This window comes from Cyanistes caeruleus, chromosome 4 (assembly GCF_971803275.1).
Source record: "Cyanistes caeruleus chromosome 4, bCyaCae1.hap1.1, whole genome shotgun sequence".
NCBI lineage: Eukaryota > Metazoa > Chordata > Aves > Passeriformes > Paridae > Cyanistes > Cyanistes caeruleus.
The window spans coordinates 40,386,585-40,408,337 of NC_141704.1; the positions used below are offsets into that span (position 1 = coordinate 40,386,585).

The following is a 21,753-nucleotide window of genomic DNA, read 5'->3' on the forward strand; positions in this document are numbered from 1 at the left end:
AATATCTGAACTCTCTTTTGTAAGTATAGTATGTTTAATGTTCTAGAAAATGTTTTGTATTAGCTGCATGTAATTTCTTCACTTCCCATGTAGTATTCTGTATTGGTAGTTTGCCTGTCAGTAAAGAAGGATCCTTTAATGGAGTTTCTTTTGTATGTATAGGGTGTGCAAGAGCGAGATGCTCAGATAAGATTGCTCACTGAGCAAGTTGAACAGTATACGAAAGAAATGGAGAAAAATGCATTCATTATTGAGAAATTAAAATATGATCTCCAAAAAGATGAAGGTAACTTGACTATTTTGTGTTAATGTCAAAATCAGGAAAATCAGAAACCACAAATTTAGTGTGCATTATTTCTTTTTTTAGAAAGACAGGAAAAAAAATGGCAGTATTTGAATAATTTCAGTCTCTAATATTTTTTCTTAATTTTCTTTTATTGAGCATTCATGAAGAGTTCAAATTTATCCAATTACCTCTGGGTTTTATGGGTTATAAAACTACACTTGGTCTGTTAGAGCATAACACTTAAGGTCTCAGGTCCATCAAGAATTGAAAAAGAGGAATAGCATGTAATTCTAAATAAACTCTGATGTCTCTTCTGTGCACTCAGTTATGATAAATATTTTTTGAAGGAAATGTTGGGGGGGAAGAAAACCCAACCTCTTATATGTAGAGTCTTGTAATTTCCTAATTAAAAAGAGCAGGAAATTAAAATCTCCTTTATAATGTTTTCTGAAGTGTTTCTGTCTTGATTAATGGCAGATAGCAAGAATTCCTAGTTGAATTGGAAACATCAAGGTTTTTCTTTCCAGGTCACTCATCTCTTGCTCAGCAGAACCAAATTGGGGATATGCAAGAAAAGTTAAAAATGCTAGAAGAGAGAACTACAGAGGCTGAGAAATCAGCAGAATTGGCAGAAGCACATGCTAGAGAAAAAGACAAAGAGCTTGTTGAAACTTTGAAAAGAATGAGAGACTATGAGCTGGTAAGCAGTTTGTCAGAGTGGAGAGGGTATTAATCATATTTTTTGGAGAGTGTTTTGTCCTCCCATATTTAATTGTTCTAATTAAAAATTAAATAAATTTCTTCGATGCCTTTCCACTTCCTGCTTCCCTTCCCTATTGAACAGTAATTGAATTCTCAAGATACGATTCTTCAAAGGATCATGTAGTTGGAGGACTCACTTTTGAAATATTCAGGCCCCTCTGTAGTCAAGGACAGATTTATAGCGTCTGCTTTTTGTTCAGTAACTTTTTTCACTAAGCTTAGTGCAGAAGAGTGACAGAGGTTGAAAACATTTTTTCGTGTCTGTGTAATGATGAAAAAAAGATTCATGATCTATTTTAGTAAGTCTTCTATAGGTTGTTTTGTTCTTACTTCCTGTGTGGCATTTTTACAGGGAATATATGGTTTGGAAGAAGCTGTTGCTGAAATCAAAGATTTAAGAAAGCAAGTCAAAATACGAGAACATGAGATTGAGTCATTAATTAAGGAAGTCAATAAACTTGAACTTAAAATAAATGACTTCCTTGATGAAAATGAAGAACTCAGAGAGCGCTTAGGTATGCTGTATCCAGTACATTTCAATTATTTGTTGTGTAAAAATTGAAATAGGATTCTACAGTGGAAATTTTTTACTATATCAAGTCATTGAAAATACTTTATATTATAAAGTATTCTGCTAGTATTTCCAAGTATTTTTTATTAATATGGACAAAATGCATGAATGAACTTGTCTTACAGGTTCCTTTGACTGAAAAAAGTAGGAGAATAGGTTCTCTACTCTATTTTTGGTTTTGATTCCTCTTTGATCACACACTGCCTAATAAACTTCATAATTGGCTGTTTGGAAACCACAGCATCCTGAAATTGTAATGCTAGATGAAGCACACAGAGAAAAGTTCAGATAGGCTTATTTTTAAATAGAAGAATTTAAACAAATAAAGTTAATTTTAGGGGCCACTTTATTGCATTCTGGGTTTTGAGTAACTAAGGTAAAAGTAAGCTTTCATTTGCTTTTAATACATGGAGTATAAGATGTGTGTTTATGTTCTATAGATAGTTATATAGAGATAGTTGAATCATATTCAACTATCAACAAAGTTTTTTTTTTTTAACTCTACTTCTATAGATATATTCTTACATACATTAACTGCATTAATTAACATTAATGTTCCTCCTTAAAGAATAACTGTGATATACTTCCTTTTAGGTCTTGAGCCAAAGACAATGATTGATTTAAATGAATTCAGAAACAGCAAAGCACTGAAGCAGCAGCAATATAGAGCTGAAAACCAGATTCTTTTGCAAGAGGTAGGTGGTAAAGCCTATTTTTGTGTAAGAGCTACGTAATAAAAATGCATTTGAACAAAATGGAAATCTGATCTGTGAGTAATAACATGCAGATTGAAAGACTAGAAGAGGAAAGAATTGAACTGAAAAAACACATTCGTAAGTTGGCTCAGGAGAAAGGAGGAAGAGTTGCAACAATAGGTAGGATGTTTTTAATATACATTATTCTTTAAAAAACTTTCTGTTTATATGTAAGCATAAACATTCTGTTTATAGTTAGTATAGCTATGTTATAGTTAATAGTTTGTTTAAATTAAAAGGCTAAATACATTTTCATAAATCACAGTCTGTAGGAAGAGGTGAGTGGTTTTTGATGACCTGTATTGCATCACCAAGCCTTCTGTCATTGCCTTGCAATAGGGGCAGGATGATCTAAGTTTCCAGTAAATCTACTTAATTCATGGTTTGAAATTCTTAAAATTTCAATTCCATGCCACTCAGGGTACCATAATGCTCTGATGGAAAGGTAGAAATGTAGAACTCAGATATAATAAATGGGGTGTATTCTTTTGGTTGGAGACTAGTTACAATTTCCTGATAGTTTATTACTTGTACATCTACTTGCACTTAGGATTGGACCCCGATAATATGCAACTGACTGACAGCTTTACTGAAGAAAAGGGAAAGAATACCAGGAAGTTGGATTTCTTGAGCAGACATAACATTGCTGAAGTAGAAGCAAAGGTAGGTACATAAAGCAAGTTTATGAACATTTCTTGTATTTCTCTTTCATAAATTAAAACCACCTATTTTGTAAATATTTGTTAAAATACTTATCTAGGAGCATTTTTTAACTGATTTCAAAAAATCCCAAAATGAATACTCTGTAATGGTTTTTAGAAAACTAGTGAATATTTTATATTTTTGTAAATATATCCTAGCAAGTCATATAATCTGGAATACAGAAATACACTTATAGATAGAATAGCACTAGCTGAAATTCTGAAGGCAGAGAAAATTCTGTAAAAAGTAGAGAAAAGAGTACAGCTGAAGAGAGAAAGGCTGTGGGAAATCTATTTAGAAGAACCTCTGGCATACATGAGAATTCAAATTACTTGGGAAAAAAACAAAAGTACTTTTTTGGTTCATTTAGGTTCTAAGCCTATGTGATAGATTGGCAACTAGTTAAACACAAGGGTAATTTCGAAATTCTTGGTGTTTTCATATCACTAGAGCTACAACTTACAAAGCCTTCCAGACTTCTAGTTTGTACCAGACCACTATTCCAGCTGCTGCATGACCCAAGAGTATATATTTCTCCATGGACAGTGTTATATGGGGTATACCTGATGTAACTATTCCAGTGAATCTATTTCTGTTCCTATTTAGGCAAGAAATCAATATGTGGACAGGGAATTTTTCGTGAATGCATATTTCAAATTTGAAAAAGTCTGGGTCTAAAATATTAAACTGCTAAAATTAGGTTCTGCATATTTTTTGTCTAGAAAAAACTTTGTCCTTTTCTTTAGAATGAATATCTTGCAACTGAATTACGTGAGAGAGAGAGAGATTTGGAGAAGAACAGGACTGTAATAGCCAAATTTCAATCTAAATGTAAGTTGGAACCTGTTTTAAAACTAGGGAATATTGTCAGATACCTGTAGATAGTTTGCTTATTTAGTTGTTCTGTTTCTATAATTGTGATCATAAATAACTTGATTTGTAAAAAAAATTCTTGTGTATATCTTTGTGTATATGTGTAAATATACATCTATAGTGTTACCAAACCAGTGAATGTACATGAAGCATAGTTTATTCACTAAAAACATTGCAACACTATCTCTCATGTTTTTCCTTCTTGATTCAGACACAGTAAAGGCTTTAAGGGTGTGAGTAATCCCACTTGTAACAATTATACAACTTGTGTAATTGTCGGGCTTTTCTGGCTCAAAGGAAATGTTGGGGAGTTAGAGCCACTTGCTGCTTGCATGTGTATCTATGTTAGCTGTAGTGCACTGCTTGAAAACACAGAAATAAATATAATTTTAATTTCTTGGGACAAGAGGCTTAATTTTTTCCCCCCAGAGAATGACAATTCTTAAAATTCCTTTTGAATTGTCAAAATAGACTTGAAACCACTTGAAACTTGAAACTACTCAAGTTTTTGCAGTTCACTCCCGGCTGTTCAGGATGATTAGCCATATTGTTTGAAAGCAGAGAATGTGCTGATAGGTTTGTTGCCTTTTTTTTTTTCTTTAGTTTTCAGACTTCTTGTTTTGTGCTGGAAATTGGAATTTCTTTGCGAAGCTACAGGTAGTAGGAGTCTTGAGAGTCCTGGACAGACACATAATTTAAATGCTCCTTTTTTCTCATTCTGCAGAAGGAATTTAGGCAATTCCTAAATACTTCATTGTTACACCCAGTCATTTCCATCACAGCCATGTTTCTGAACTGGTAAAAGTCAGACAGACTACTAAAGAAGTTTAAAGTGAGGTAAACATTGAAGACTGGAAGGTTCAGTGAAGTCAATTGTATTCCCATGAAACATTTAATTATCTTTTCTTGATATTTCATCAGAAAAATACAATTCTCAGATATTCCTAGTAGCTCTTGATTTTAATTTCATAATTGATTATGGCTATGTATGTATAATATGAACATTCTTTTAATTTATCAAATCAACAGTTATCATGATGAAATGTCCTAGGAAACCTTAAATCATTTTTCTAGTGCTTTTTAACAGACTTACAACTTTTATTACAGTAAAAGAGTTATCAGAAGAGAATAAACAACTTCAACAAGGAATGAAAGAAATATTGCAAGCCATCAAGGAAATGCAAAATGATTCTAGCATGAAGGGAGGAGAAACAGCCTTAATAATCCCTAGTCTGGAACGCTTAGTTCATGTAAGCTTGCTTTCTAAATTATTATTTAGCTTTATAGGATTTACAGGGTTAAAATGTCATGGTTTTTGCTAATTTCATGTAGTCTAAACTTGAGGGCTCAAATTTACTCTAAAAAAAATTAAAATTAAGATTAATTAAAGTTTTCCACACTTTTTATTTGTTATGTTAATTAACTGTTTACTGCATTAGGCAATGGAGTCAAAGAATTCAGAGGGGATCTTTGATGCTAGCGTGCACTTGAAAGCCCAGGTTGACCAGCTTACAGGACGAAATGAAGAATTGAGACAGGAGCTAAAAGAGACTCAGAAGGAGGCAACAAGTTTGTCTAATCAGCTGGCAAGTGCCAATGAAAAGGTATATAATTTATTTTATAAAATTTATTTCCTACTTCAAAAGCAGCTGTTCTGATAGTTTAGAACAATCAGCACGAACTAGAAGACACTGAATTTAGCTTATGTGAATAGTGTCATTGTACAAATCTCACTGAAATTTATGTAATGGACCTACTCATTTGTTCTTTTTAACTTCAGATCTTATTCTTCTTGATTTTGCTTAATCCTTGCAATATTCCATCATGTTAAACACCAAGCATGCCTGTCTTCTGGGGAGAGCTGTGTCCAAAAAACTTACAGATCTTATTCCTAAAAAAAGCCAGGAGTCTTACATTTTTTATTTATAAATATGCAACAGAAATTAAGTGTTTGAAATTATGAGTCTTATATCTTGTTTTAAGTTGTAAAATATATTCTGTGGAATGGTTCCTCCAGGGAAGGATTGAGGAATGAAATTATACTTTATAAAATTACCTTATAAGAAGCCAAGTTTAAATTTACCTTTTATGACAGCTTTGGTGATGCAAAAAGATTTGTCAGAAACTAATCCTCTAAAATAATGTTTTACATACTGTTAGAGAAACCAGAGAGCTTTTAAATTAAATGAAAAGGCAAAGATTTGTCTAGAAAAACCTGTCTAATAACCACTGCAATGATTCTTTCCACAATTTAATCTTACTAGAGTAGGAATGCACAGGGTTTTAAAACTGTGATGATATGTGTAGTTGCCTTGATTGCTGGGGTAATTTGATAAATTTGGATGAATTTATTATGCATGTATTGATTTATGAAATCATAGCATTTTAAAAAGGTAATTTTAAGGATTATTAGAATGTTTTAGACTATAAGGGAAAATTAATTAGGTTATTAATAAGGAGTGATGTAGAAATATATTTTTTCATCATTTTTTTTAATCTAATAGCAAGAGCTACTTTATTATGATAGTTTTGTGTCTTGTCTTTAGATTGAACAAATGAAAAATGAAATTTGCTTACTACATCAGTCAGAAGGTGCCAATATTGTCTTCCAAACAGTGAATCTTCCAGAAGGAATGGCTCCTTCAAGTGTTAATACAATTAATTCTCTGAATGAGTATTTAATACATCTTACACAGGTAACTAATGCATTCCTTGAAATAAAGAATATTTGTAATATGTATATAATTCCTCTAAAATCCAGTAGTATGCCATGTATGGACATGAGAGATCTCTCCAAAATTATTTTGGTGTTCTAACATCTACTAAACTCTTTGGGTTATTCTGTAATTTAAAGTTGTAAGTATTTTGCTGTGCTGTAAGCCTGAAAGCTAAGTTTTGGACAGTAATTCAGATTTTTTTGTTTTAAATCTGAGTTTTGATCTAAATATTTGCCCACTCTTCCTTCTACTTCCACAGTTGCACACTTTCTATGAGAAATTCTCTCTTACTGCTGTCTGGATTCCACACTTCAGTCTGCATGTGCAAATCCTACTTGAACAGTTTTTTCCTATAGAGCCAAGGTCTCTATTAATTTACTATATTAATTTTCATTCCATTATTTGTCAAAAATACATCAAAAATTGTAAATACAGGCATAAATACATTGAAACAGATCCCAGTGATTCCCATAGGAAGCATAGCAAACAGGCATATAGTAATGAAGAACTATTTGAGAATTGGAGTAAAAAAAAAGTTACCTTTTTCTTCTTAATAATATTTTTCTGTCTTCGATAATTTTTTTTTCTTTTTTTCATTAGAGAATATTTTCTCAACTCTGTATGCTTATAAAGCAGGAGAGTATTTGAGAAAATGGGAAGAAAATGACACTTGCCAGTTAAACATTCAGTTAGTATTCTTTGTGGGCTAGCTGCAGGTCATAGTGTTTTGAACTTTGAGGACTGTAACTGCCGTACAATTGTTTTCTATTTCACACTAATTAATGTGATGCTGAAGCTCATTGGATATTTTTCATCTGTTGCTTCTAAAGAAAATGCATATTTCATATTTGTAGTTCACACAATTCATGGCAGAAGCATCTATCATGAAAACACAAAGTATTTTTGATTAAATTGCTAGATTCATGTTTAAAACCTACATTAATAATTTCTATTTTTTATTTGGAAAACAATAATTAGGAACTGGAGAACAAAGAAAAGTTACTTAAACAATTAGAAGATGCAGTAGAGGACTACAAGCGAAAATTTGCAGTAATTCGTCATCAACAAGGCTTGCTGTATAAAGAATATCAAAGGTATTGCTCTCTTTTCTGAGTTATGAAAGTTTAATTATCTAAATATTTAACAGCCTTGAGACAAGATTTTCTGCTGTGTTGAAGTAGTTCTTTGGTTAATGTCATAAGTGCTGCCATGTTTGGATATGGACTCCATACATTTTCTTTAAAAGTAAAGATCCAGAAAACTACAAAACCATCTTCTGCTGCAATCTTCTCATGTTGCATATTTTATCATGAGGATTTCATTGTGCTTTCTGCATCTGGTATCTTGCATTTTACTACAACCTGGTATGATGGACTCTTTAGCCTCCCTTTCTTTTGCTTTCAAGTATGGGTTCTAATAGGTTTTTGGGAGTGGAGAGGAGGGGAGGGAAAAAAGCAAACTGCAGTCCAAATACAGCTGTAGATCTCTAAAAATTTCAGATTGTCGGGATTTTGTGGTTGGTTTTCTTTTGGACTCCTAGTTCTTTTATATGCTTCAGTCAACCTTAATGCTATAAAATTATTTGTATGGTCAAAAAAATTTAAAAAGTGTTTTCATCTGTTGGGAGGATAAATATGGAGATTTATATATTTCAATTAATGAACTGTTAGTTGAATACTCTCTGGATTGGAATGAACAGTCACCTGGATGGTTTCTGGACTAAGGGTTTAACTTTTCAGAAACTTCTGTTTGTTCTTCAAGAATCCCAGACAGTGTTGTCTCTTTTTTTTAGGCATTAAAGAGACAGCTTTTTATTACAGAAGGCTGTAATATACTGTAATATGCTCATTTACTACTAGGTGAGATATCTCCAATGACAGGAATAAAATGATGATTCAAGGCTCCTTCTCTAAACCTGGTACAGACTGAAGTTACAGGAGGAGATTCTTTGACTTGGCATGCTATTAAAAAGTCACTTTCAAATAATTTACTTTAGTTCTAGTTTTTCTCCATTCTTTAAGAAACTTAGATACCTCTTTGAAGTGAAAATACCCCTTCTAAAGTATCCTTGATGAAGCATTTTTTAAACTACCCTAAACTATGCCATATAGTATATAGGAACTTCCATATTAGACGTGTATGAAAGATCATAGTTTGTTTTTTTTCCCAAATAAATAAAAATGGATACAGGAGAGTAGTTTGAGCCAAAGTGAAGCTGAATAAGTGGAATCTTTTTATGTTTTGGGTGTGCTTTTCACTGCAATAACAAAGCAAGGGTGGAAATTATGTTCTTTAAGCATCTAAAATAAAAAGAAATGTAATAGGAGGAAAGAGTTGCAGGCAAAAAAAGTAGGAAAGTAAGGCATATATATATATATATATATCTGCATTATAATCTACATTTGAAGAACAAATAAGACACTGAAGAATTATTTTCATAATTTAACCAGCTGTAGTCTAAACAGAGATTTTTTTTTCAGTAATCCATCTACAATTTTTCATGTACTTTTCAAATTATATTACTGGCGAAAGTAAGTACCTTGATTTGCAGTATTTCAGAATTGCTGTTGAAGTTAGTTTTAAAAATCATCAGGTCTTTCATTATAATAAATGAAAATTTGTTGCTGTTTTAGTCAAAAGGAAAGCTGGCAAAAAGAATCAGAAAATATTAAAGAGGAAATGAAAAAACTAGAAGAGCAAAAAGAACAGGATGCCATGAAAATAAAGGCATATTCTGTAAGTAATTTTGTTACTTTCATTTTTAAAAAAGATTTTAGGACATAGAACAGAGGTTTTAATACATTACTCTAGTTTGTTGGATAGGGATATTGTGTACACACACCTCTTGTGCATGCCATGGTGCTGTGTATGCATGGGGGTGCTCCAACACTGTGTATGCCTGTTGGCCTTCCTGCAGTCTGCTAGTCCATGCACTGGGGAGAAACCACCCAAGAGGTCACATCACACACCTGAGGTGTGGGTCACTAGTTGTTGCACTTAGTACCTCCAGACCATTATCTTGAGTGCTGAGGTGTAGTGTCCAGCAGGGAAGAATCACTCACAGACGCACAGAGGATGCAGGGACAGTGGAGAAACTTCTGAAGCTGAACTAGGTTATGAGTGCTGCATTATAACCCTTTCTGCCCCTACTGTTAGAAGTTTTTATGCTTTTTTTATGCCAGTTTTCAAGCTGACAACTTCTTTATTTGAAGTCTCTAATTTTATGGTTACTATTCAGTCTGGTTAATGGTGATCTTTCTCTTTAAGATTATCAGTTTCGAGCAAATGCCTTCTAAGTCAGTCTTTGGTATTCTGTTCACACACACTATTTACACTCACACTGCTCTCTGGACAGCAGTTGTTACCCAGGCTGTTTGACTGGGAGGGGGTGCATGCAAACAAACCCTTGAAAAATACATTAAAAAACCCTAAGAATCAAGGTTATTACTTTCAGTTGCATCTTATTATATATAACTGCTAATGTATATGAATCAGGGTTTTAGAAAAACAGGAAACAGAATTAATCTTTCTGGTTTGATTTACTTCCACCAAGTTTGAATTCAATATTGCATTAAGAAAACTGAAAAGTGTTGGTAGTATTTAGAAGTTTCTGGAATTGATGCAGGTGTCTAATCACAGACATAGTGCAATTTTAAATGGCTATGGTCGTCTTTGGGCAACAGACTTTGCAAAATCTAACCAAAGGCATGGCAGTCACATGTCCTTTTAGAGAAGCAGACACAGGGCAAGGATAGCACAGGGTGTTGAAAGTAGATGTTTAGACAGCTGAGTTCTAGCAGCTCCAATTTCTACTACCTGTCTCCTTGGCAAGCTGGTGTGTGTGATGGCAAAGCTAAAGCTCACATGACTTGTGTGACCTGAGTTGCGTAGTTTGCTCTCCCCACCACTGCCTCTCCTGGGATTTACACATACATACACATACACACAAACCTGAGTGTGCACACAGCCACATAAATGCTACTGTAGAAGGGATCCTGTGCTTACTTTACAAGTAGGGGTTTGGTCTTCAAAGTAGGACGTTATTAGGGTTTGTTTGAACTTCTATTTTGTTTAGAAAATTGTTCCAGTACATTTTTTTTATTCTAGTATAAATGGGAAGACTGATGACAGTGAGTAGAGCAGAGAACCATTCTTGTTCTAAATTTTGGAAGTGTCAGCATTAATTAAAATTCCAGTTCGTCAGTCAAATGTACTTAGCTCCTGGTTTTGAAGATCGATCTTTTTCTTAGAATATGTTATGTTTGAGCATATGTTGAGTGTGTGTTTATATTTTATTAGCAAAAAGAAATTATTTCAGACAAATTAATGGAATTTTTATACCTACATTAAAAAAATATACAAGAAATCTTGTGTATGTAGTTGTGCTTTACCATATTTTTGTACAAGGGTCTTGTTAAAAAAATGTTTTACAGAATTTACTCGATGCACTTCAGATGGATCCTGATGAAACAAAGAAAGTACTTGCAGAAAATAATAGAAAAATAACTGTTTTACGAGTTAATGAAAAATCACTAACAAGGCAGTGCACCACTTTACTTGAAATGGAACGGCACCTCAGAAAAGAAAATGAGAAACTAAAGGGTGAAATAACACATATGGAGACTGCAGTTACAGGGAAGATTGGAAACTTGCAACGATTCAAGGTAAAGTTTATAGTAGTAATAGCACACATTTTTATTTTTGCAGTTTGGAAAGAAACACCCTTTGTTTTTAAATGGAGTTATTACTAGTTTCTTGAATGCATTTCCCAAAAGCTTGCTAATTGCTGTTATAAATCTTGTAGAAATAGTTCCTGTATTTATACAAGTACTGTGACCTGGACAAGCTGGAGAAATGGGTCTGTGGGAATCTCATGAGGTTATACAAGACCAAGTGCAAGGTGCTGCACCTGGGTCAGGGCAAGCCCTGGTACCAATCCAGGCTGGGGGGTGAACAGATGGAGAGCAGCCCTGGGAGAAGGACTTGGGGTGCAGGTGGGTGAGAGGCTGGACACGAGCCAGCCATGGGCACTCCCAGCCCAGAACACCAAACGTGTCCTGGGCTGCATCCAAAGCACTGTGACTGCTATGAGGAAAGGCTGAGAGAACTGGGATCACTCAGACTGGAAATGAGAAAACCTCTGGGATGACCTAAATCTGCCCTTCCAGTATCTGGAGGGAGCCTACAGGCAATAGAGAGACTTTTGACAAGAGTATGTGGTGACAGGTTAAAGAGGGACTGGCTTCAAACCAAAAAAGAGTAGATTTAGACTAGATATTAGGAAGAAAATCTTAGCTATGAGGGTGGTGAGGCACTGGCAGAGGTTTCCCAGAGAAATTGGATGCCCTATCCCTGGAAGCATTCAAGGCCAGATTGGATGGGGGTCTGAGCAACCTGGTCAAGTGAAAGGTGTTCCTGCCCATGGCAGTGGTTTGGAACTAGATGATCTTCAAGGTGCCCTTCCAATCCAAACCATTCTATGATTCTACGATCATCGTAAGAAGCCAAATCTTACCTTTTGGTCTTGCAGGTTGCTAGGGCCTGCATCAATTTTATATGTTTTGATAGTGTCTTGAGAGGCAACTATTGATAAAATTACCCAGAGAGTTGGAATATCAGAGTTTGGTCAATGTGTATTGCAGGTGATTTTTAAAGATGAACAGTAATTTAGAAAAATAAACTAATATCTAAAGCACTATATTAAGTATTCTTTTTATGTGGAGTAATTTTATATTTAAATTTCTAGCTGACTTTAGTAACCTATTGTGCTGATTATTTTCATAGGAAATGGCTTGCTTTAAGATTGCAGCTCTGCAAAAAGTGCTGGACAATAGTGTGCCATTGTCTGAGCTAGAAGTGGCCAATAAGCAGTACAATGCATTAACTTCTAAATACAGAGAGATGTTACAAAAAGATAATTTGCTTGTGCAAAGGACAACAAACATGGAACACATGGAGGTAATGTCTGTGTTATTTTTTAACCCTAAGGGAAAAAATGGGCAGACAGAAAACCATTTCATTTCGGTTCTTTGTTTTTTTTGTGTATTTGTTCTTTAAACTAAGCTTTGGATATGTTCTCTCAGAGATTATTTTTAGTTCTTTGATTACTAAAACAAGGCTGGCAGAAGGAGTATTTACTATCATCCTCAGTTTTGGAGGTCATAAGGAAAGTAGAAAGAATGTAAACACTTTCAAAACTTTTTTTCAAAGTATGTGCCCTTACTAATTCCTAGCTTTCACAGAAATTAAATGTTTCAAAAAGAGTAAAGCTTTGGAATTTTACTTCCATAAAAGAAGCCAAAGATTGTTGATAATGTGCTCGCAAAATATTGTAGGCACTGCAAATATTTAACTCTTCCTGTGAACTTTTATTCTGAAGTAAAAGGGAGTTTCTTATCAAGAAGTGTGAAGTTAGCTTCAAAGATATGTTACTACCTCCCACTTTTCATGGGGGTAAAGAATGAAGGGGTCCTATGTCTATTGTATGGAATTTTGAGCGTATGAAAACTTGCACTGCCTGTTTCAGCAACTTCATAGAGCTAGAGAATAATTTATCAACTAAAAACATGTCCAGAAAACTAAAAATTGAAAATAATATGAAGTATTCAATTTGTTTTTTGTTTAATGTGTAAATTTGTATTTCTGTTTGGAGGAGTGAAGGAACATTTATAAAAGTAATATTTGGTATCATACTGAACACCTAAAAGAACTAAAAGAAATGTCTGATCTGTCTCAAATAGGTATTTATGTGCAAAATGAAGTATTCTTTGTGGGATGAAGTAATCCTCCAGAAGTATTTCTTTCCACTGTCAACGAGGTGCTTAGTATGACAAACAAGTATTTTTTTCTCATCTAATTTTAGATGTTGTCTGATTCACAGTCACTGGTAATAAATATTCACAGCATTACTAGCTGTGTCAGTAAGGTACAGTGGATAAAGACTGACATTTTAACACTTATAAAACATATGCACTTTACAAACATGTACTCTTCTGTTGCCATATATGTAGGTTATGGGTCACACACAGGTAAAGTCTGTTAATCTGAAAGGTTCTGTAGATACTAAACATGAATTCTGCTACAATTAAATAGTTTGCTGTTACATTGCAACTTTTCTGTCATATAGCGTGAGAATGAATCCTTGAAAGAGCAGATAAATTCATTGAATAAGGAACTGGAGATCACGAAAGAAAAACTTCACACTGTAGAAGAAGCTTGGGAACAGATGACTAAACTGGGCAAGTATGAAAGTTATATTACAACATTAAACACCAAATGGTATATCCTGTATAAAAGTAATACTGTAAAATATTTTAAAATTGATGTGTCTGAAAATAAAATTTAAAAAAACAATGAATTTTTTTGTTTGTATGTTTTATTTGACTAAAACCAAATTTGGTATTTTTCTCTTGAAACTCCTCTGCTTTGACTTACTTGGGTTACTGGGTCTAGGGTTTAAAAGCTTTAATGCAATGTCACCTGAATTTTTTTTTCTTACTATGTTCTAACTTGACTGTCAGTAATAATGTTTCAGAGGTTGTCAAGAATGTGATTTCTTTTTTGCTAGTTTCATGCCTTGTAACAAAGTATTCTTTCTTAACAGCTGAGGTTTCTTTGTATAGATTTCATTCCCATTATTTGGGAAAAGCTCATTTATCTAATTTCTTTTACAGATTTTAAATTAAATTTCCTTTAGATTTGCCAGCTGTATTAAGCATAAGGTGAAAGGCTACATTGAAAGTAGTTTTCAGTCTCAATAACCATGGTTGCAGATACGTGCATTCATAATTGATAGCAGTATTTTGTTCAAATTAGATACTTTTCATACATGTAGTAAGGCAAGATAACCATATCTCCAGCTTAAAAAAAAAAGCACAGATTTTGTGATAAAGTTTACTTGACACAGATAAAGCAAAACTCATGTTCAGTTTCACGGTGAAAATAATTTTTGTAGTTATATCAGTTTGTGTATTTCTTAATTTAGGTATTTTTTTCTTGTAGGGGATGAAAATGCCACGGACAAAGCCACAAAAGCAATAACCAACAGTGAGATTTTGTCCATTTCTAAGAAAATCACTATGCTGGAAATGAAAGAGCTAAATGAAAGACAGAGAGCAGAACATTCACAACGAATGTATGAACACTTAAGGAGTACTGTAAAGCAAATAGAAGAACGTAATTTTGAATTGGAAACAAAATTTGCTGAGGTAAATCTGCTGAGATTTAACAACCTAATTAGATATATCTTAAAAGCATATTTTTGAGCTTTTCAAAAATTATTTATATCAATAATACCAATTTGTGTCAACAAATAAGCTTAAGATGCAAAAAATAGTTTGCAGTCTTTAAAAGCTGCAATTTTGCATATGCAAGACATTGATGAAAATAGAACTAATTCATTTGTCACCAGTTTATTTTAGAAGTTAGTTAATAGTAAAGCACATTATAAGCATCTTGACAAATAGTTTTCTAGTTTTGTCAGCAGACTGAAAGAAAACAGTCTCTTCCAAACTTGTTATTTCTTTTGTCTAATCCATATGAACTCATTTCCTTATTAATTTTTCCATTTCCAATTATTTAAAAAAAAAAAGGTTAGAACTTTACATCCTTTGTGCAAATGATAGTGTTATGATTCTGTTACAGTCTGGCCATGTCCTATGCCACATATTGTCTATAGTACAGAAATAGAAGTCATGTGCCATTGAAGCTGATGAATCTTAGTATTCCTATCAGTTTTAAACTTGTTAGAGTGTTTTGCCCACACTATTTGTATTTGGATTTCTTATACAAATTTATTTTTATTAATAGGAGACTTTATTATAGTTTCTACAATAAATTTAATTTTAGGAATTATACAGATTTGTTCTTGTGACATTGCTGGTCTATAATTTTAGTACAAGGGCAGAAATATAATAATTGATAGGAATGCTGATAGGTTGTATTCATTTCCACTCCTTGTCCTTTGCTAGAGTATAATCTAACTATTTTAGATTGTTCTGGTTTGACTCCCTGTTTCTTTGTTGTTTTAGTAATGTTTGTTACATTGCTTTGATTTGACTTAATCTGGGAGATGGAGTAACTGAAAGTGTGTAAAGCTTTTCAGCATTAGTATTATTATAGTATTATATTAGTATTATATAGTATTGCTGAAGCCTTTTCTGATGGAATAGGTTCTTTTATTTCTATAAGAAATGCTTTAGGTGATGCACCCTAGCATCACATTTTTCACATTCTCTTTTGTGTTTATTATTATTTTAGGTCTAATGGTCATCCTTCATTCTGAGTTTATGAACTCCTAATGCCATTCTTTCTTACTAGTACCTCTGTATCCCTTTTTTGCCCCATTTCTGTAGTTCCAGGACATAGATTTTCTGTTTCATATACTCTTGTTGTCAGTACCTCCTAATCTAGTGCCAATCCTAATAATTGGGTTCTCTGTTTGAGAAAGAGATAACAAGGTTGTGTGGATGTAATTAATGAAAGTTGTAAGTGATACCAGTGTAAGAATTGATAGCTAGAAGTCTACTATACATTGTTTTAACTCATAAATCAACTTCAGCATTCTACTTTTAGTTTTCCAAATACATCAGGATACCCTGCACCTCTTTTTGTTTGTTTAGGAAATCAGTTACTTTATTAAGAAGAAGTGTTATCAGAATAATGGGCCACAAATGTACGCACTAATTAAATCCTGGGATTTCTCTGTGTTAGGATTAAGATAGATTATCTATTTTTAATGTCTTTTGGTTCAAGTTGAAATATTGGTTACTCAGTGTTTGATAATCAACTTGAAAAATGTGGCTCCTTGAAAGAATATCAATTAAGAAAGTTGTTTTAGAAAAAATAAAAGAACAACATTATTGTCAGTATTGGCATTTATAACCTCTATGTGTTATCAATGCTGCTATAAAAGGCAGTGCATAAATTTGCAAAACTGTTAATTTCCTAAAGTGTTTACAGTCTTTTTTTTAAATTTATTTTTACTCTTTCCATTTTAGTTTAAAAGCAAGTTATTACAGTAACTGTTTTAAGACAATTCACTGATAAAAATTATGTTAGTTTAGAATTCTTTTCAGTGCCAAATTGTGTACTCATTCCTATGTGCATGGAATCCTGCAAATGAAAAGATGTTTAATCAAAGAGTAAGGAAAACTGGCTTTTGAACACCACCTCATCACTGCTAAACTGTATTTTGTAATGACTGAAAAAGAAAAGTACTTTTGGTGCTGCTATTTCATTGCAGAGTTTGAGCGGCTATGTGCTGAGGATACCACTTTGTTTGTTTATTTGTGGTTTTGATTTTTTTAAGCTCACCAAAATCAATCTTGAGGCACAGAAAGTGGAACAAGATTTAAGAGATGAACTGTCAAAGAGTGTAAGTAAGGCAGTAAGTGATGCAGATAGACGACAAATTATGGACCTAGAGAAGCGTGAGATGGAGCTCAAGATTGAAGTATCAAAGTAAGTCTTTGAAGTGATAAGTTTTGAATTCTGTATATTCAGAAATGTGTGAAAATTCAGGCATACTAGTCTTACATAATACACTACTTGTGTATCACTAACATCCAATTTTCAATACACGTTTTTTTGAGCATATACGCATGTCAAACTTGGCATTGAAAATGAAGCATTTAATTCCTGACTATAAAGAATGCAATTTGTTTCATTTTAATTTGAACAAGGAATTAAGTACTGGCCTGGATAAATAGGGTAACTGTGCAATTAGATACTTACAGTAGTATTTTTGCACTAATTAGGGTTGGTTTTGTTTCTGTGCCACAACTCCCGTTCTGTGTATGAAAATCTCATAGAACTAATTGGAAAGCAGATTTTTCTTTGGAAGACTCATATCTCAAACATTAAGATACAGTAGGAGGGAGGTTTTCCATTTGCTTAGAAGAGATTAACTTTGCATAAATTGGAAAACTGAGCTTTTTAGATATGTTGATCAAGTCTTCAAGTAATTAATGTAATCCTGTTATATGCCTAAACCAGCAAAATCTATAGGGATACTTGCAGTGAATTTTGGCACTGCAAATAAGTTATTAGATTTGCAGAAGCAGAGAAGAGAATTGAGAATTAAACATTTTGAGCACTTAGAAAATAGTGAGTATTTATATCATGAAGTAGGAGAGAGAGGACAGAGATGCTTAGGTAAAAAAAACATGGCATTATTTTATGGAAGGAGGTTACTGCTAGCAAACTTCTGTATAATACATAGGAAAATGTCCTGTGATAAAGTTGAGAGGCAATACAGAAGAATTTTCTTAACCAGAATTCTAAACAGTAGAGTGTGCTGAAAAGAGTGAAGTCCAAATGTTTTGATATGAGGAAACATATTAACTATCTTTGCTTAGTATCTTCTATGTAGAAAAACATAATAAGTTATTCAGTGGTTCCAAGTGACACAATACTCTTGTTTTTCCTGGAAGGTTAAGAGAACTGTCTGATGTAGCACAAAAACAAGTTGAAGCTCTGGAGGCACGCCAGCAACACAGAGATAAAGAAGTGGAGTATCTTAGAATGCAAATTTTAGATTATCAGGTAAAATTCAGCCTTTATTAAAATTGCAGTTCTGATTCTTTTTTCCCTGGAATGAGAGGAAATGAAATAATTTTGCAATGAATTTGAAAACTGCAGAAGTGTTTCAGAAGAATCTCAGCAAGCTAGTCCTTGTAGTGCCCATACCTTTTCAAAATTTCTGTATTAAATTATTTTTTCCCTTCTCCACTTATTCATTTCTAGCTGTGAAGCTATTACAGGTCCTGACCTTCTTCTGTGTTGTTTACGTAGTATTCATTCCTGTATCTTTAATAGCTCATGGTCAAGGAGAAACTGATGGTGAGGAAAGTCTGATCAATTTTTTCAAGGCAAGAAATTACTTGTAAATATTGAAGATTTGCAATAGGTTTCCTATTTTGTTTTGTTATCAGCTAAAATAATTTGGTTTCACATTATAGAGAGGTTTGAGACCTTAAATCCAACACTTGTGTCAACTTTTACATTACCATATCTTCTAAGTTTACGTACACATTTTTTCCTCAGTTTCTGGTATTTTGGAAAGAGTCTATTTTGAAGATAAGTGTCTGAAAAGGTGTACTTCTAAAACGTGGCTGTAGAAAAAATAGTGGAAAAATTAAAAGCCTGTTAGAGGCTGATTCTTACTCTTCTCTGTGGAATAAAATACATGCAATATATAATTCATATATATAAAATGTAGTTTGTTTATATTTACATATAAACTGTGTTAACATATTCTGCGTTAAAATGAAAAATAAATTTGTTCTATCCATTATGTTCTTAGGCACAGTCAGATGAAAAAGCAATTATTGCAAAACTGCATCAAGATATCATAGCCCTTCAAGGTAGTGAGTCTGTTGCTGTGGGCAAATTGGAGAAGTTTAAATTGAAACTACAGAAGATGGAGATCCATAATCTACGTTTAGAGCGGAAACTTGATGAGAGAGATCAAGCCTTATATTTTGCCCGACTTGAAGGAAGAAATAGAGCCAAACATCTACAACAGACAGTTCAGTCTTTGCGGCGACAGTTTAGTGGTGCTCTGCCTTTAGCACAACAAGAAAAATTCTCTAAAACAATGATTCAGCTACAGAATGACAAACTGAAGATCCTGGAAGAAATTCAGCATGCCCAGCAGGAGCGTCGAAATGCAGAAAACAAAGCATTAGAGCTGGAGTTGAAACTGAAAAGTTTAGAAGAATTAGTAAGTGCATTGAAGGATACAAAAGGAGCTCAAAAGGTTTGTGATTTTATAGCTTTGAATAGCTTTGCTTATCTGAACTGCATTTAAATAAAGTTCAGCTCAGTTTGTTCTCTAAATATATGTTTTAATGCAAAACTTACTGATTTCAAAATAAACTTGTAGAATATGACAGCTATCATACTTTGCTTTCTGTAAAAGTCAGTGCAGTTATATATATTATCTTCTTTTGTGTACAATTAAGGCACATAGGAACTAAATTCTAACTATAAATGCAATTATATTAAATTGTATTAAATTTTTAATTGAATTAAATAATTAATTAAATTAAGTTAAATACAGAGTACTATTCTGAAGTTTTGTTCCATGAGCTTGCATTGAAATCTTTTCACATCCATGTCTTTTTAAAAAAAAATTCAGGGGCAGTAATTTAGACAGCATGATTAGAACTATTGCTGTGCTTATGTAATTCTGCTTAAGAGTATTTTGCAAATGTAAGCAAAGTCACCCTGAAATCTTAAGAAGGCTTTCTCACTTCTCTTCAAGATCACTGTAAGATATGATCATACCTGTTGTGACCACAGTTGTCTGCATGTAAGCAATAGTTATAATGCTTTGGGTATGTTTTAGTTTTAAGTCAGTTTTCAAATGTTTTTCTAGAGCGTTTTGACATGTCTATTATTCTTAGTACAAGGGCATTTTTTTGTATAACTACAGTTTTTAACGGTTTTGAATTCTCTTGCTCTTTTAGAAAATACAAACTAAACTTTTTGCATTTTTTTTTTTTTGTTCAGTCTGGACAGATACATAAGGTATAACTTGGATCATTTGAAAATTGTTTCCAATGCACTTCTGTCAGTGTAAGGGAAACCTGTTGCCTCTCCAGTTGGCTGCTGCACTTATCAGTCATTTTCTTGCAGTTTCATACTCTTGTCATGCTTCCTCACTGAAGAAAAGTGAAGAAGCTTAAAAAGGCAAAATATCCGTTTTCCAGTTAGTCTGAGAGGTTCCATCCTGCCTCAAAGCCAAAGAGGGAAGCCACATCTAGTTGGCCTATGGTAAATCATAATATACTGTGTATTATTCATTTCAAGGTAATTGAATGGCACATGAAAATGGAGGAACTCCATCTGCAGGAACTTAAACTCAGTCGAGAATTAGTCAAGCAAAAGGAAGAGGTGAAGTATTTGCGTAATATCATTTCTGAATATGAATGTACAATCAGCAACCTGGAAGAAGAAATTGTACAGCAGAACAAGGTATGTATTCCTGCATGCTATTGAAAAAAATATCCTGTTCCTTATTTTACTAAGTGATTCTCTAACAACTTTTTAACACAGGTGTTTATATCTTGGTTTCCTAATCCTTTTTAATAGATCGTTTGAGTGTTTTACTTTTTGGGAACTGTTTTTTCAGTTAAGTTGTCTATAAAATTCCCATTGCCTTCAATAAATAAACTACTTCTATCAAACATTTATTACAGTTTCATGAAGAAAGGGAAATGGCTTGGGACCAGAGAGAAGTAGAACTGCAGCGCCAGTTAGACCAGTATGATCATCAACAAACTGAAATACTTAGCACAGCTTTAAAGGTATATACACTAGGAGTACACATATAAGCATGTTTTTAAGAGCTGTCAGATTACAGGAATATTAATCTTTCTGTGCAGTTAGAAGAGGCTACAGGCTCTGTTCCAGATCCTGCTTTGCCAATCCCACAACAACTTGAGTTGGCCTTAAGAAAGATTCAGGAACAAATTCGAACAATCCTGGAAACTAGGGCAACCTGTGGATCACTGGAGGAGGTAATTAAATGTATAAATTATAATTTAAAGTGACAAAGTTTGTGTTTCCATACTCTTTTACTTTTTTATTCCATGAAAAATACCCTTTTTAAAATGTCATTTGGACATATTTAACACTCAGAAAATGTAATTAATATAATCAAACTATGAGTAAAATGAAATATTTTTTCCATTGGAACAAATCGTAAAAGAGAGTTTTCTAATGTTTTTATTCATCCATTTAGTAGGGTAAGATGCCTCTTGCTGTACAAAATTCAGTTGACTATACCTAGTTAAATTTAGCAAGTGCTACAAAATACTTTTATCTTGGGTTGTTAAATTGCTACTCTGCTACAGAAGATACTTTGTGGTTCTTAAATAATTTGTAAAACACCAGCTTCTTCATTTGGTAGGACAAAATGAATTGTTTAAGTGTCTTGTGCCAAGCAAATACATGAAGACACAGTTATGATATTCTGGGACATTGTCATCGTTTCAATCCCATATAGACAGAACCCAGTCAAAAGTATTTTGTATTTATATGTACATTTAGATAAATCTTTCTGTTACATTTCTTGAAAAG

The 21,753-nt window shown here is 33.2% G+C and overlaps 1 protein-coding gene across 2 annotated transcripts in view; it reads left to right on the forward strand.

Annotated features, from left to right (window-relative positions):
- CEP290 (centrosomal protein 290) overlaps positions 1-21,753 on the forward strand; it is a 50,360-nt gene that overhangs the window by 8,430 nt on the left and 20,177 nt on the right. For both annotated transcript variants that reach the window (XM_086887790.1, XM_086887791.1), the window contains exons 13-34: positions 163-286; positions 814-986; positions 1,401-1,563; positions 2,214-2,314; positions 2,407-2,494; positions 2,925-3,037; positions 3,823-3,907; positions 5,057-5,199; positions 5,389-5,553; positions 6,496-6,645; positions 7,645-7,760; positions 9,300-9,402; positions 11,100-11,330; positions 12,451-12,624; positions 13,793-13,904; positions 14,668-14,873; positions 16,976-17,127; positions 18,099-18,210; positions 18,971-19,426; positions 20,482-20,646; positions 20,871-20,978; positions 21,057-21,191. In XM_086887790.1, coding sequence (XP_086743916.1) covers positions 163-286; positions 814-986; positions 1,401-1,563; positions 2,214-2,314; positions 2,407-2,494; positions 2,925-3,037; positions 3,823-3,907; positions 5,057-5,199; positions 5,389-5,553; positions 6,496-6,645; positions 7,645-7,760; positions 9,300-9,402; positions 11,100-11,330; positions 12,451-12,624; positions 13,793-13,904; positions 14,668-14,873; positions 16,976-17,127; positions 18,099-18,210; positions 18,971-19,426; positions 20,482-20,646; positions 20,871-20,978; positions 21,057-21,191 — 3,375 coding nt within the window. The remainder of the gene's footprint in view (positions 1-162; positions 287-813; positions 987-1,400; positions 1,564-2,213; positions 2,315-2,406; positions 2,495-2,924; positions 3,038-3,822; positions 3,908-5,056; positions 5,200-5,388; positions 5,554-6,495; positions 6,646-7,644; positions 7,761-9,299; positions 9,403-11,099; positions 11,331-12,450; positions 12,625-13,792; positions 13,905-14,667; positions 14,874-16,975; positions 17,128-18,098; positions 18,211-18,970; positions 19,427-20,481; positions 20,647-20,870; positions 20,979-21,056; positions 21,192-21,753) is intronic.